Source organism: Procambarus clarkii, chromosome 51, assembly GCF_040958095.1.
Source record: "Procambarus clarkii isolate CNS0578487 chromosome 51, FALCON_Pclarkii_2.0, whole genome shotgun sequence".
Taxonomy (NCBI): domain Eukaryota; kingdom Metazoa; phylum Arthropoda; class Malacostraca; order Decapoda; family Cambaridae; genus Procambarus; species Procambarus clarkii.
In genome coordinates, this window is record NC_091200.1 from 19,684,320 (window position 1) to 19,697,782 (window position 13,463).

Here is a 13,463-nt window from a genome sequence, read left to right on the forward strand (position 1 = left end):
AGATAAAAAGGTGAGGAACAGATTAACAGGTGAGATATAGATTAACAGGTGAGGTTCAGATTAACAGGTGAACAGAACAACAGTTGAGATACGGAACAATAGGTGAGGTATAATTTAACAGGTGAGGTTTAGATTAACAAGTGAGGTACAGAACAATAGGTGAAGTACAGAGCAACAGATGAGAAACGGAGCAACTGGCTAGATACAGAGTAGTATGCCAAATATAAAGCAACAGATAATATCAAGGGAAACAGGTGATGTTCATAGCAACAGATAAGGTACAGAATAACAGGTGAGGTACAGAACAACAGCTGAGGGAAAGAACACGTGGAATACCGAACAATAGCTGAGATACAGAGTACAGAACAACAAATGCGATACAGAGAACAGAGCAGCAAAAGAGATACAGATCAACATATAAGGTGCAGAGTATTAGGTGAGCAGGTGAGACACACAACAACAGGTGAGATACAGACCAACAGGTGACAAACAGGCAAACAGGTACAGGCGGAGAACAACACGAGTAAATATAATGCAACATGATCTAACAGAGCAAGAGGAAATATATAAGAACAAGGGAGGAAGGAGGGAGAGGGGGTGTTTGGCTCCACCAGTAGTACAAGTTCAACAGGTAGTGTTAATCAAACAGGTAAACAGACCGACAATACGTAATAGAGAGCAACGGGGGGGTGTTAAGCCAACAGATAACGCAAGACACCAGCTGACGAGACAAAAGGAGGTAAACACTCCATAATCACCTGTGTTTACCCTCGCTAATTAACTCCCTCCCTTGTGTGAAGTTTCCAAGGATCGTTCGAGCTTACCTGAACAAGCTTCAGTGAGATTTCTCAATGGGTACAATTTATATAAAAAAAAATTGTATCAGTGCAATCCTGCCTGATGTATGGTTGTTGCTATGGTTACAAAAATTGGTAAGAAGAGGCTTAGACTTGAAAACAAGGGAGGTTTGTGAGGAAAAAATTCTCAAAACTGCAATTGCTCCATATTTTTGGAGCAACATTTTGATATTATGAAAATATGTTATGGACACAGTGATGATTGCCGAGTGATTCCAGGGCGGACTCCCATTGGTCTTCCTCGGTCACGTGACATGAAAGTAAGAGTCATATCTTTCTGTCATATCGATAAATATATGATGCCGAGGCAGAATAGGTAGGTTAAGAGCCATATCTAAGTTCACAATAATATACGGCAGAAATTAAAGAAACAAAAATAAGACTCAATACTTACAATTTTACATCCCAAGCAAAATTAGATGCTTTTTAACAGTCCTTCATTCCGGATAGCAACGAGTTTTTAAATCACAAAATAAATACGAATGATGTTAATATGGACGGCAAATGCTGAAACACCTGTCACTTACTGTTTCTGTTTGGACAGATGAGTCTACATCAACTAAATACATAATTTGGGAAAAGGCATAATTACAGTGGAGAGAACACGAAAATGAACTGTCCATCACACTGAAGTTTTTCCAGGTTGACAGAATGAACATATAACGCGACACTTATTACCTAGCTTTTCATAATTAATAAGTTTCAGCTATTTTTTAACTGATCATATTTATAACTGAGATTTCATGTAAAAGATAATATAATTAACAGATTTTTTTTTCCTTTCGTTGAATGCATTCTCAATGTAAAACTGGATAAAATATTATTTTTTATTGCGTATGCATACAGGTCAATCTATTTTTAATTCATAATCTGATGATGAATGAGGGAGTGAATAGGTTGGCCCATAATAATGTAAATCCCGTTCCAATGAGTTTGGGACCACATCCAATTTGTTTCAAACTACGCTCCAAAGGTCTTCGAACCTACGTTTTGTGGTTTGGGGACCCCCGTCCACAGACCGTGACCCCAGACAGTCCCCAGACCCAGACAGAAATTCAGAGAGGTAGAGAGATAATCAGAGATAGAGAACTAGACAGACAGACATTCAGACACACTCATTATAAAGAAAAATATAAACGTCAATCTACATAAATATAAAATATATTTATATCAATATAATATACAAACAAAGTCAAACATATAGCACTATTAAGCCACGACATAAAGAAAAAAAACGAATATGAGAAACCAATCAGGAAAACAAAACACAGTAAAAAGAACAAGTGGAAGAACTGAGGCAAGGAAGAAAAAGGGTGATAAAGGTGGGTATGAGTAGGAAGGAGGAAGACAGGGTTAGGAGGGAAGGATGGCAGCTTCCTGGTCTCTTGGTGGTTAAGTTGAAGCAACGATTTCCCCGTGGCACTCCGGATATTGGCTCGCTACTTAGTGGGTGCCATCAAAGGGGTGAGCGGAAGTGCAGCTGGTCTCAAGATGGCAGGTCATTGATGGTCCCCGTGTCAGCGTCTCCCGCGCACGCGCGCGCGCGTGTGTGTGTGTGTGTGTGTGTGTTTACTATTTGTATTTACTATTTGTGACTACTCTTGGACCTCGCCTTTATAGTGAATATATTTTCCCTATATTATGCCTACTATATATATCACACACACACACACACACACACACACACACACACACACACACACACACACACACACACACACACACACACACACACAGGGGCTCGGCGGCTGACCGAGAAGACATGTACAGGGGCCGGTGGCTGACTGGCCAAAACGATGGACGCGTGATTCTGTGGTCCAGAGTTCGAATCCCATTACCGGCGAGAAACAATGGGCACCCTGATGCCCACCCTGATGCCCCTGTTACCTAGCAGTAAATAGGTACCTGGGAATTAGTCAGCTGTCACGGGCTGTCCTGTGTGTGTTTGTGTGTGTGGTGTGGAAAAAAAATAGTAGTCTGTAACAGTTGATTGACAGTTGAGAGGCGGGCCGAAAGAGCGGAGCTCAACCCCCGCAAACACAACTAGGTGAATACAACTAGGTGAATACACACACACATATGTACACATACTAACACACTTAGGGGGACATGACAGCTGAGTGGACAGACCTCGGTATTCGTAGTTCGAGGGTCCGTGATCGATCTCCAGCGTTGGCGGAAACAAATGGACAGAGTTTCTTTCACCGTGATGCACCTGTTCACCTAGCAGTAAATAGGAACCTGGGACTTAGACAGGTTCAGCTGCACATCATCCTAGGAATGTGTGTGTGTGTAAGGGAGAAAATCAGTTGACTGACAGTTGAGAGGCGGGCCTAAAGAGCCATAGCTCAAACCCCGCAAGCGCAACTAGGTGAATGCAACTAGGTGAGTACACACATCACCAGGAAGCAGCCCGTGGCAGCTGTCTAACTCCCAGATGCCAATTTACTGTAGGCGAACAGGACATCAAGTGAAAGAAACTACTCCAATTTATCTTTGCTTCGGCTGGGAATCGAAACCTGGCCTTTAGAACTACGACCCCGTTTTCGTACAAGATACGAAAACGCACAACTGGAAATACAAATCACGTTTCAATTGGAAATGAAACTACAGAAGACATGATCATAACATACAAAATACTGAGGTGATATTAACATTGAGAGAGACTATGGCTTAGTAAGGAACAATAGACTTGTTACAAATGTTCTTTAGCGTCATGTTACTGAAAACATGAATTAAACTAAGAAATAAAGCCGTGGAGACAAACCCCCAAACATGCATTTAAACACAGTCGGCGAACCGCATGGTTTAGAAAACTTAAACACCAGTTTATTTATAGTTAAAAGAGAGAGAGAGGACCCAAGAACTGAAACTCACGCTCAATAGGCCCATACACACCTATTATAGGCCCATACAATAGGCCCATATAATAGGCCCATACACACCCATATATTTATACATACACATATATATATACACACAAGCACATAAATACGCTTTCCCATTTCGCGGGAAAATATATACGGTCCCAGAGGTTCGCTGATGTCATTATTATCGACACTCACTCAATATGTCACATTTTCTTCACATAATTTTAATAGGAAAATGAGAATGTGCCGAAGAAGCAGTGAAGGGATAAAATCGTCATCATAAATAATAAGGTAAATTTCACGCTGTTCGGAATTTTTATTAATACAACCGCAGCAATACTTGAATATCAGTGAATGAGAGCTCTATTACACAAATTATTCCTCAGTTCCAACACTCTTCAATACACAGGAGTTTTACTCAGGTGTAGCCAGCGTAAACACGACCGAATTTAAGTTTTGGGTGTTGGGGTCCGGGCAATAAGCGGTCCTGGGTGCTATACCGGACAACAGGAGTCCTAGATGCTAAATATATATACGTGTGTGTGTGTGTGTGTGTGTGTGTGTGTGTGTGTGTGTGTGTGTGTGTGTGTGTGTGTGTGTGTGTGTGTGTGTGTGTGTGTGTGTCACACGGAGAGACCGGCGGCCGAATGGGTTCGAATCCTGAGGGGTGTTATTGAGTTTAAGTAATATCAATGCTTGGGGACCAATCAAGCTTTTCTCACATATATATGTAAATTTTGCATGTGTGAGAGGAGCGCGTGTGTATATGCATGTATTTCTGAATACCTGATTTTCATGCGAAAGATAAGCATTACGCTAACATTAATTTCATATCAGGCCACAACTGTCATTTCAATAGACTGAATATCGGATAACGTCAGTCGTTGCGTGACCAGCAGCAAGTATCGTCACAGTGTGTGTTTTTGGGACCCGTAACTGTGTTTACATACAAACAACAACCGTAACTGTGTTTACAAACAAACACCACCGTCAAATTATGGTTTCAGTGAATTGTCTTTCCAGTCCTAACCCCAAGCAACTAGTCGTAATGTCCTAGCACCTAGCCCCTAGTCGTAATGGCTAGGCTAGTACTATCCCCTGGTAATTCTAACACACAAAAGTTCTTTAAGTTACTACATCTCCACTTGTGTTTTATAATTGGTATAACCCTCTCACAAGTAATTGACGAATCATGAGGGCCGTTTTTCACAAATAATATTTCAAAGTTCCTCTGGGAGATTTTTCCTCAATAGCGCATATTTTCTCGTCCAAAATTTTCGAAGCTGCTTCTCGTGTATACCTTTTCATATTTAGAATTTTCATTATTTGCATATTTTCAGTATTAGCGACCTCGTGGAATGAGCCGCTGTCGAGTCAGGCAAACACGGCTGACCGGAACCTGACCTAAATTTGACAGGACGACAGCCGTGTCGTGTCGTGTATATATATGTATATATATATATATATATATATATATATATATATATATATATATATATATATATATATATATATATATATATATATATATATATATATATACATATACATATATATAATATTCTAACGTTTTTTGTCTTATTATGTCTATGGTATTACGTTTTATGTTATTATGTCTATTGAGTCAGTCGAGCTATAGCTCCTTAGCTAAGCGTCTCTGTAAAGTTTTCCTCGTAGGTTTATTCTGCTATTAATATTTCATTGTGTATTTTCAATTCATCTATGTCTATTTATATCTCCTTTTAAAGTTAAAATACGGTAATAAATAGGCAAAATAAGTCACTTTATCTCTAGGCTAAGAAACGGAAAGAATGGTCTAGGGTAGGAGACTGATGGTCGACCATGTAAACACAGATTGGTGAATATATATATATGTGTGTGTGTGTGTGTGTGTGTGTGTGTGTGTGTGTGTGTGTGTGTGTGTGTGTGTGTGTGTGTGTGTGTGTGTGAATTGTGCTTGCGGGGGTTTAGCTCTGGCTCTTTGGTCCCACCCCACAACTGTCAATCAACTGATGTGACGGTTCCTGAGCCTACTGGGCTCTATCATATCTACATTTGAAACAGTGTATGGAGTCAGCCTCCACCACATCACTGCCTATGTATTCCACCTATTAACTACTCTGACACTGAAAAAGTTCTTTCTAACGTCCATGTGACTCATTTGGGTTCTCAGTTTCCCCTTGTGTCCCCTTGTTCGCGTACAACCCGTGTTAAAAAGTTTATCCTTATCTACCCTGTCAATTCCTCTGAGAATTTTGTAGGTAGTGATCGTGTCTCCACTTACTCTTCTGTCTTCCAGTGTCATGAGATGCATCTCACACAGCATTTCCTCGTAACTCATGCCTCTTAGTTCTGGGACTAGCCCAGAACTAAGATTTCAATAGTGACAGGTTATAACATTGACTGGGAAAACCCAGTGAACACCGTAGGGACATATATATAGAGAGAGAGAGCATAACTGCTGGAGGCAGCAATTGGAAATCCTTTTTCTAACAAATACGTCACTGTACAGCTAAGGATGAGTGAATGTGAATGAGTTCCTTGGGAAATAAAAGAAAATAAATATTCAGAGAGGGAAATAGGAGCTAGGTTTGCATTCAAAAGGGAAAAATAGAAGAGCATAATATAATTTATGTTAGGGATACTATGGGAAACAGAACTTATGATTAATGTTCCACGAGAAATTGTGGACGTCCCTGAGAAAAAGTAGAATGGGAGATAAACTATTTCTCATAGAGATGCCAGTAGATGACACACAAGTAACTCAAGGATTAGCTTACAGTGTAAGTTCACACGCTTCAGACCAGAGTATGAAAGAACAAAAAACAGAAGTACAACCGACTAGGAGTAAGTCCTTCAGAGAGAAGAGAGAAACACAGAAGCACTCTGAGAATGAAGGGGAGGGAACTATCAGGTGGGAAAGAGACAAGCCACAAGAGACAAAGCTACATAGCACTGGGGAAGGGGATAAGGATTTGGGATGGGACGGGGGGAAGGAATGGTAATAGCAAATAGATCGAATGTAACACGCATGCCGCCCCGTAGCCATACAAGAAGAAAAACCGTGGTAGAGGATCAAGTGATGACACTAAGGATTGCTGCGCATTCATTCACATATAACTATAAATATTTTAGCAAGGAACTCAACAGGCGATTCCAAAAGACCTGAACATCCTGGATTGAGATATATGTCAAATCAAGCAACACTGGAGGACATTGCAATTACTAGAGAAAGTAAAGAAACACTTGTAATTCGATATAAAAAAAAGCCACGATTCTGAATACCGATACTGAGGGAAGGGGCTGAGGCACAGAGCAGGCCACTAATAAATACAGAAAATCACTGGACACAAAAGCTTCCGGAATGCTGGAAGGGTCCAATATACACTTTGCAACATACAATATACAGACCACACTAAACTAAGAGCCTGCCGTGTTAGATAGACAACACTAAACAAGGGGTCACAGAGAATAAACAAGGAGCCTGTGTTTGATAGATAGAGAACACTAAACTAAAATCAGTGTTAGACAGAACTAAATTAGGCGTCAGTGTTATACAATAATGAACTCCTCTAAACTAGGAGTCCGTGTTAGATAAACACTAAACTAATGGTCAGCGTTAGACAACGCTAAACTGAGCGCCAGTGTTAGATAACACTACACTAGAGGTCAGTGTTAGATAGACAACACTAGACTACGGAGGAGGAGGGGGGGGCAGTGTTAGATTAACATACGACACTAAACAAAGATCAATGTCTCTTACATGCATGCTCTGCAAGGTGATGGAAATATTATACGGAATATTATCATATCTATGTATATAACAGAGAATGCTTGTCTGTCCAGGATTAGAGGCTAGGTCCAACGGGTCGACCTCCATGCAGAGCTATCATGCAGAGCAGAGTATCATGTAGAGACATGATAAACGACACAGGGCTCTGGAACCCATACACCAGTCAGAGGAAAGGCAGCACCCAAGAACTGAAGCTGAGCTCTTTTCAAACACTGCTAAGGAAACACACACACACACACACACACACACAGCCCTCGGCTTCACACTAATATTAGTGTAGACTGTGGGACCTCATAACACACTCGACCTCCAAGAGCGGGAGACGCGAACTGACTCGTTCACGACCAAAATAACTGGCACCAAGGCCTTCAACGAGAAGAATTTCACGAGAGATGGGAAAGTTTTTATTTTCTGTGGAGCCCAAATTGGTACTCGTCTGGCCGAGCGTAAAAATAATTTTCTGTAATTTACAAGGCTTCGGAAGAGTGTTTTACATGTTTATTAAAATTAGATTTGTTTTTGTATGATAGTTAAATTTAGAATATAGATCTAGAAGCATTATTTATAAATTCGTGTACACTTATAAATAATTGTGTTTAAAAAATTTCAAGATCTGTATTCATATATAAAAGGAATAAGTAATATTTTCAGCTTAACACTGATCAGCATAATTATATATAAGTGCTTAGGAGTATCAATTTTTCTGCTTGTGAGTTATATATATATATATATATATATATATATTTATATATATATATTCACGAGAGTATACACGACCATATTTAAGTCCATATATAAGGGGGGACCACCTCTGATTGTTTGTAGGGACTGACCCAGCTCTTCATCAAGTCCCAGCTTCTCATCAAGGCCCAGCTCTTCATCATGGCCCAGCTCTTCATCAAGGCCCAGCTCTTCATCAAGGCCCAGCTCTTCATCATGGCCTAGCTCTTCATCATGGCCCAGCTCTTCATCAAGTCCCAGCCTCTCATCAAGGCCCAGCTCTTCATCAAGGCCCAGCTCTTCATCATGGCCCAGCTCTTCATCATGGCCCAGCTCTTCATCAAGGCCCAGCTCTTCATCAAGGCCCAGCTCTTCATCATGGCTGTGTTCGCCATCAAAGAGATCAACTGACCCGGGAGAGGAGCATCTGAAAGTTGCGGCCACAGCATCACCACAGCATCACAGCATCACCACAATTTCATCACAGCATCACCACAGCATCACCACAGCATCACCACAGCATCACCACAGTTTCACCACAGCATCACCACAGCATCACAGCATCACCATAAGGAAACTGGAAAAGGTTCAGAGGTTTGCAACGAGACTCGTCCCAGAGTTACTAAGGATGGAGTATGAAGAGCGCCTGAAGGAACTGTGCCTTACGACACCAGGAAGAAGAAGGGAGAGGGAGGACATGATAGGAACGTATAAAATACTCAGGGGGATTGACAGAGTGGACATAGACTAAATGTTCACACGGAATAGTAACAGAACGAGGGGACATGGGTGGAAGCTGGAAACTCAGATGAGTCACAGAGATGTTAGGAAGTTTTCTTTTAGCGTGAGAGTAGTGGAAAAATGGAATGCACTTAAGGAGCAGGTTGTGGAAGCCAATTTTATTCATTATTTTAAAACTAGGTATGATAGGGTAATAGGACCGGAGACATTGCTGTAAACAACCGATGGCTCGAAAGGCGGAATCCAAGAGTCAATGCTCGATCCTGCAGACACAAATAGGTGAGTACAAATAGGTGAGTACACACGTTGAGAATGGAGACCAAAGAGCCGAAGCTCAACCTCCGCAAGCACAGATAGGTGAGTACAGCTAGTTGTATTTGCGGGGGCTGGGGTTGCATGCCCCAGGATGCAGCTTGTCTAATTACTATGTACCTATTTAATGATAAGGGAACAAAGGCATCAGGTGAAAAAAACTTCCCGTAGTCCCGGGCCTTTAGAACTACGACGCCAGAGCGCTGTTGTCTCGGCTGCAAGAACTTGTGTGTGTACTCACCTAGTTGTACTCACATAGTTGTGTTTGCGGAGGTTGAGCTTTGGCTCTTTGGTCGCGCCTCTCAATAGTCAGTCTACTGCTGTACAGATTCCTGCGCCTACTGGGCTCTATCACATGTACATTTGAAACTGTGTATGGAGTCAGCCTCCACCACATTAATTCCCAGTGCAAATCCATTATTAACTACTCTGACACTTAAAACGTTGTTTCTAATGTCTCTGTGGCTCATTTGGGTACTCAGCTTCCACCTGTGTCCCCTTGTGCCTGTACCACCTGTGTTAAATAAGCTATCCTTGTCAACCCTGTCAACTCCCCTAAGATTTTTGTATGTGGTGATCATGTCTCCCCGAGCTCTTCTGTGCTCCCAGCGACGTGAGGTGCAGTTCCCTTTCCTCGTAACTCATGCCTCTTAGTTCTGGGACTAGCCTAATGGCATACCTCTGAACTTTTTCCAGCTTCGTCTTGTCCTTGACAAGGCACTGGCTCCATGCTGGGGCCGCATACTCCAGGATTGGCTTTACATTCACAGTTCGAATAAGACTTGACTACAACTAGCTCTGGTAGTTCGGCTTGTATAGGGATCTAGATGAAGTAAAGTGTAAAGTGTGTGGGCAAAGACAGGGAAAGACACTCGAACACTATATCTTCGATTGCAGTAAAATTGAGCCATTTAGAGATAAATCTAAACTCAAGTTGTATGATATGGTCACCTATCTAATTACTAAGTATAAAATACCCGAAATCCTTGCACTGTATCCATATTTCGCTCTCAGTAGATAAACGACATATAAAATTAAGAAACAAGTAGTGTATTGTGAAGAATAATAATAAACAGCAGCTTCCCTACACCTCTGTAATATCTCCATGGCTCAAACAATTATGTATTAGTGATAAGACCATTAATGTATAATGACAGACTGTAAATATTTAGCTCTTGAAATAGAACATTCTCTGTAACTAGCTGGCATTGTAATTATGAGGTGTGAAGGAAGGATGAAATTGTTAATGTAATAATCTCTGTTGAGGTCTGATAAAGATCTTTTGTGCTCTCTGTAATGATTTTTGCGCTACTCCTCACAGGATGAGTATGAGGAGCACTATAAACTAGCCGCCACCGGCGGTAATAATCAAAATACGTGGTATACAAGGTTCTGAAAGATTCCTTACTCAGGTTTCTGAAGGCAGTTCTGATGTTAGCCAGCCTCGCATACGCCGCAGATGTTATTCTTTTGATGTGGGCTTCAGGAGACAGGTTTGACGTGATATCAACTCCTAGACCTTTCTCTCTGTCCGTTTCGAGTGTGTGTGTGTGTGTGTGTGTTTGACTATTACAAAGAGGGCTAGATCAATGATTCAACAGGATTCTCACTTACGTTTCTAATACAACCTTCACGCTGGATATAAGCTGAGAAATTTGCTCTCCAAAGTTCAATTTAAAGTTTTACAAGACTGGAAGCGTGCCGCTGAAGCTTTCAATACCCCAGTAGAGAATTGGTGGATACATAGTAGCTTCGAGTACTATATATATCTTAAATTTTTCTTTAATGATTATATATTTATATATTTATAATCTTGTTTGTTTGTGTGTTATATGTATGTGTCCAAACACCGCCGAATAAATACTAGAAAGCACAAAGAAACACGGAATGTCATTCACAATTTTTTTTTTTTTTTTATACTAACCACGTGGTAGTTGATTCATGGGTCACTCAAGAGTTTACACTCAGGCGGTGGCCGAGTTAACTCATGGGTCACTCAAGAGTTTACACTCAGGCGGTGGCCGAGTGAAACACACAGGAGATGATCACTATACATCACTCAAAGCTCGTGTGTTACCATCTTGGAACAAAAGCTTCTGAGCCACAAAGACGCAATTTGCATTTTCTTGTTGTGAATATCTGATGAGCGACTGATAGACCGGAGAAGAAAAGTGCACAAGCAGGGCACCAAATACTGGAAGACAGACAGATACACTGACAGATAGACAGGAGCAAGGTACATAATCTAAGAGAGAACAAATCGTCGGATATAACACAAAGAAATATATAGATCTGATAGACAAACAAATACAGTGATTAACAGAAATACAGAGTTGTATGAGAATAAAACACGTTTGGAATTTAGTCGATCTTTTGGTTTTGTAGCGTTTCTGAATTAATAAAATTATAGATGTATATGTTCCGAATATCATAATTCCAACCAAACTCAAATGTTCTGAGAGTAATGAAACACCTTAAAGCCCAACATTTTAGAATTCCTCGACTCGGCAGAGACCTACATTTTCATTATTAATGAAATGATACACCTCCTTAAACGACAGTTTTTCTATTTATAACAGAAGTTCTCGACCCCCTGATGTTCTGTGTTTGCTAGAGAACCCATCAACTCACTGAGGTTCTTTTCATAATTGAACTCCTTCACCAATAAATGTTCTACAGAACAGAGTTCCTTGTCCCACTTACGTTAAAGCACGATATAGCTCCTCTGCCTATTGATTTTAGCGCATGTAAGAACGTCCCACGCAATTTATTTTTTACGCTTGACACAAGTCGTCGACTCACTAATAGTCTCTGCATGAGTTAGAGCTCTTTGACCTGTTATTACTCCAGGGTTCGACAAAATTTTTTGGGTAGTTACAATATTGACTTAGAGTAACTAGGTATCATATCCATCTTAACCAGTCCCAAGAGTATCCCAAGGATATTATGAGTTTCATTTCTGTTACGATATTATTGACTTACATATGTATCTCGTTTCATATACTTCCCCTGACATGTGCTTGTGCCCTGGAGAAGGGAACTATCAGGAGAAAGCGTCAAGCCATTACGACTATATAGCACTGGGAAGGGATGAGGATAAGGACTTGGGATGGGGGCGGAGGAAAGGAACGGTGCCCAATTACTTGGACGGTCGGGGATCGAACGCCAACCTGCACGAAGCGACACCGTCGCTCTACCGTCCAACCACTTGGGCTGGACGGTAGAGCGACGGTCTCGCTTCATGCAGCTCGGCGTTCAATCCCCGACCGTCCAAGTGGTTGGACTTCCCCCCGTCCCATCCCAAATCCTTATCCTGACCAATGCTGACCCAATGCTATATAGTCGTGATGGCTTGGCGCTTTCCAACTGATAGTTCCCTTCCCTTCTACCGTCCAGCTCAAGTGGTTGGGCTGTGTCCTGGGGACTGCATTTACTTTTTTCAGTGGAAGAATTCTTTTGGTGTGTGCATATATTAAAGAACGCCTCACCTACTTGAACTCATCTAGTTGTGCTTGCTGGTTGGGAATTAGCTTCTGCTCTTCGACCCCGCTTCTCAACGTATGAGCGTATGCATGAAGGTCCGAATGTGTGTATGCGTTTATAATCGTATGAATGTGGCAGGATGAGACGATGGGGCTATTAAAACAGACATGAATTCTTGTGACTTATTATATGTAACAAAGAATGAATGAATGAAGCCACATATGTATGTATGAATTCGTGTGTGTTCTCTCAGTATACTGGATGTGTAAATAAAACTAGTAATTCCCTGAACATTGAAACGTATCTCCAAGAATTTTCTAAGCTAACGATAGTTACAGTGACGTATATAGAATATAATGATAGTATACAATGATATAGTTTTGAGAACCCGGTATACCGGTATATCATTATGAGGCTCTGAGACAAAACAATATGAGAGCTTTTTATTAATTTTTTTTAATATTGACACATTAATAATGCCTCAGAGAAGCTGAAAAACAAATTATAATTTGTCTTAGCCTCTTAAAACGTAATGTCGAGTGCCAGGCAATCCCCGTGAACTGCCATGTGCCATCATCACCAACTGCAATTCCTGTGACACATGGCACCGTGGGTATTGTCTTCACACTCCTAAGTACGACTTTAGGCACTCAGAAGAGATGAGGTAATACCCATTGAGGTGCTCAA

General features: G+C 41.1%; 1 protein-coding gene across 1 annotated transcript in view; it reads right to left on the reverse strand.

Moving 5' to 3' along the window:
- Positions 1 to 1,996: 1,996 nt before the first annotated feature.
- Positions 1,997 to 13,463, reverse strand: part of LOC138351803 (acidic leucine-rich nuclear phosphoprotein 32 family member B-like) — a 17,169-nt gene continuing 5,702 nt past the window's right edge. The window contains exons 2-3 of the mRNA XM_069303811.1: positions 8,354 to 8,667; positions 1,997 to 2,001 (exon numbers count right to left, since the gene is read on the reverse strand). Coding sequence (XP_069159912.1) covers positions 1,997 to 2,001; positions 8,354 to 8,667 — 319 coding nt within the window. The remainder of the gene's footprint in view (positions 2,002 to 8,353; positions 8,668 to 13,463) is intronic.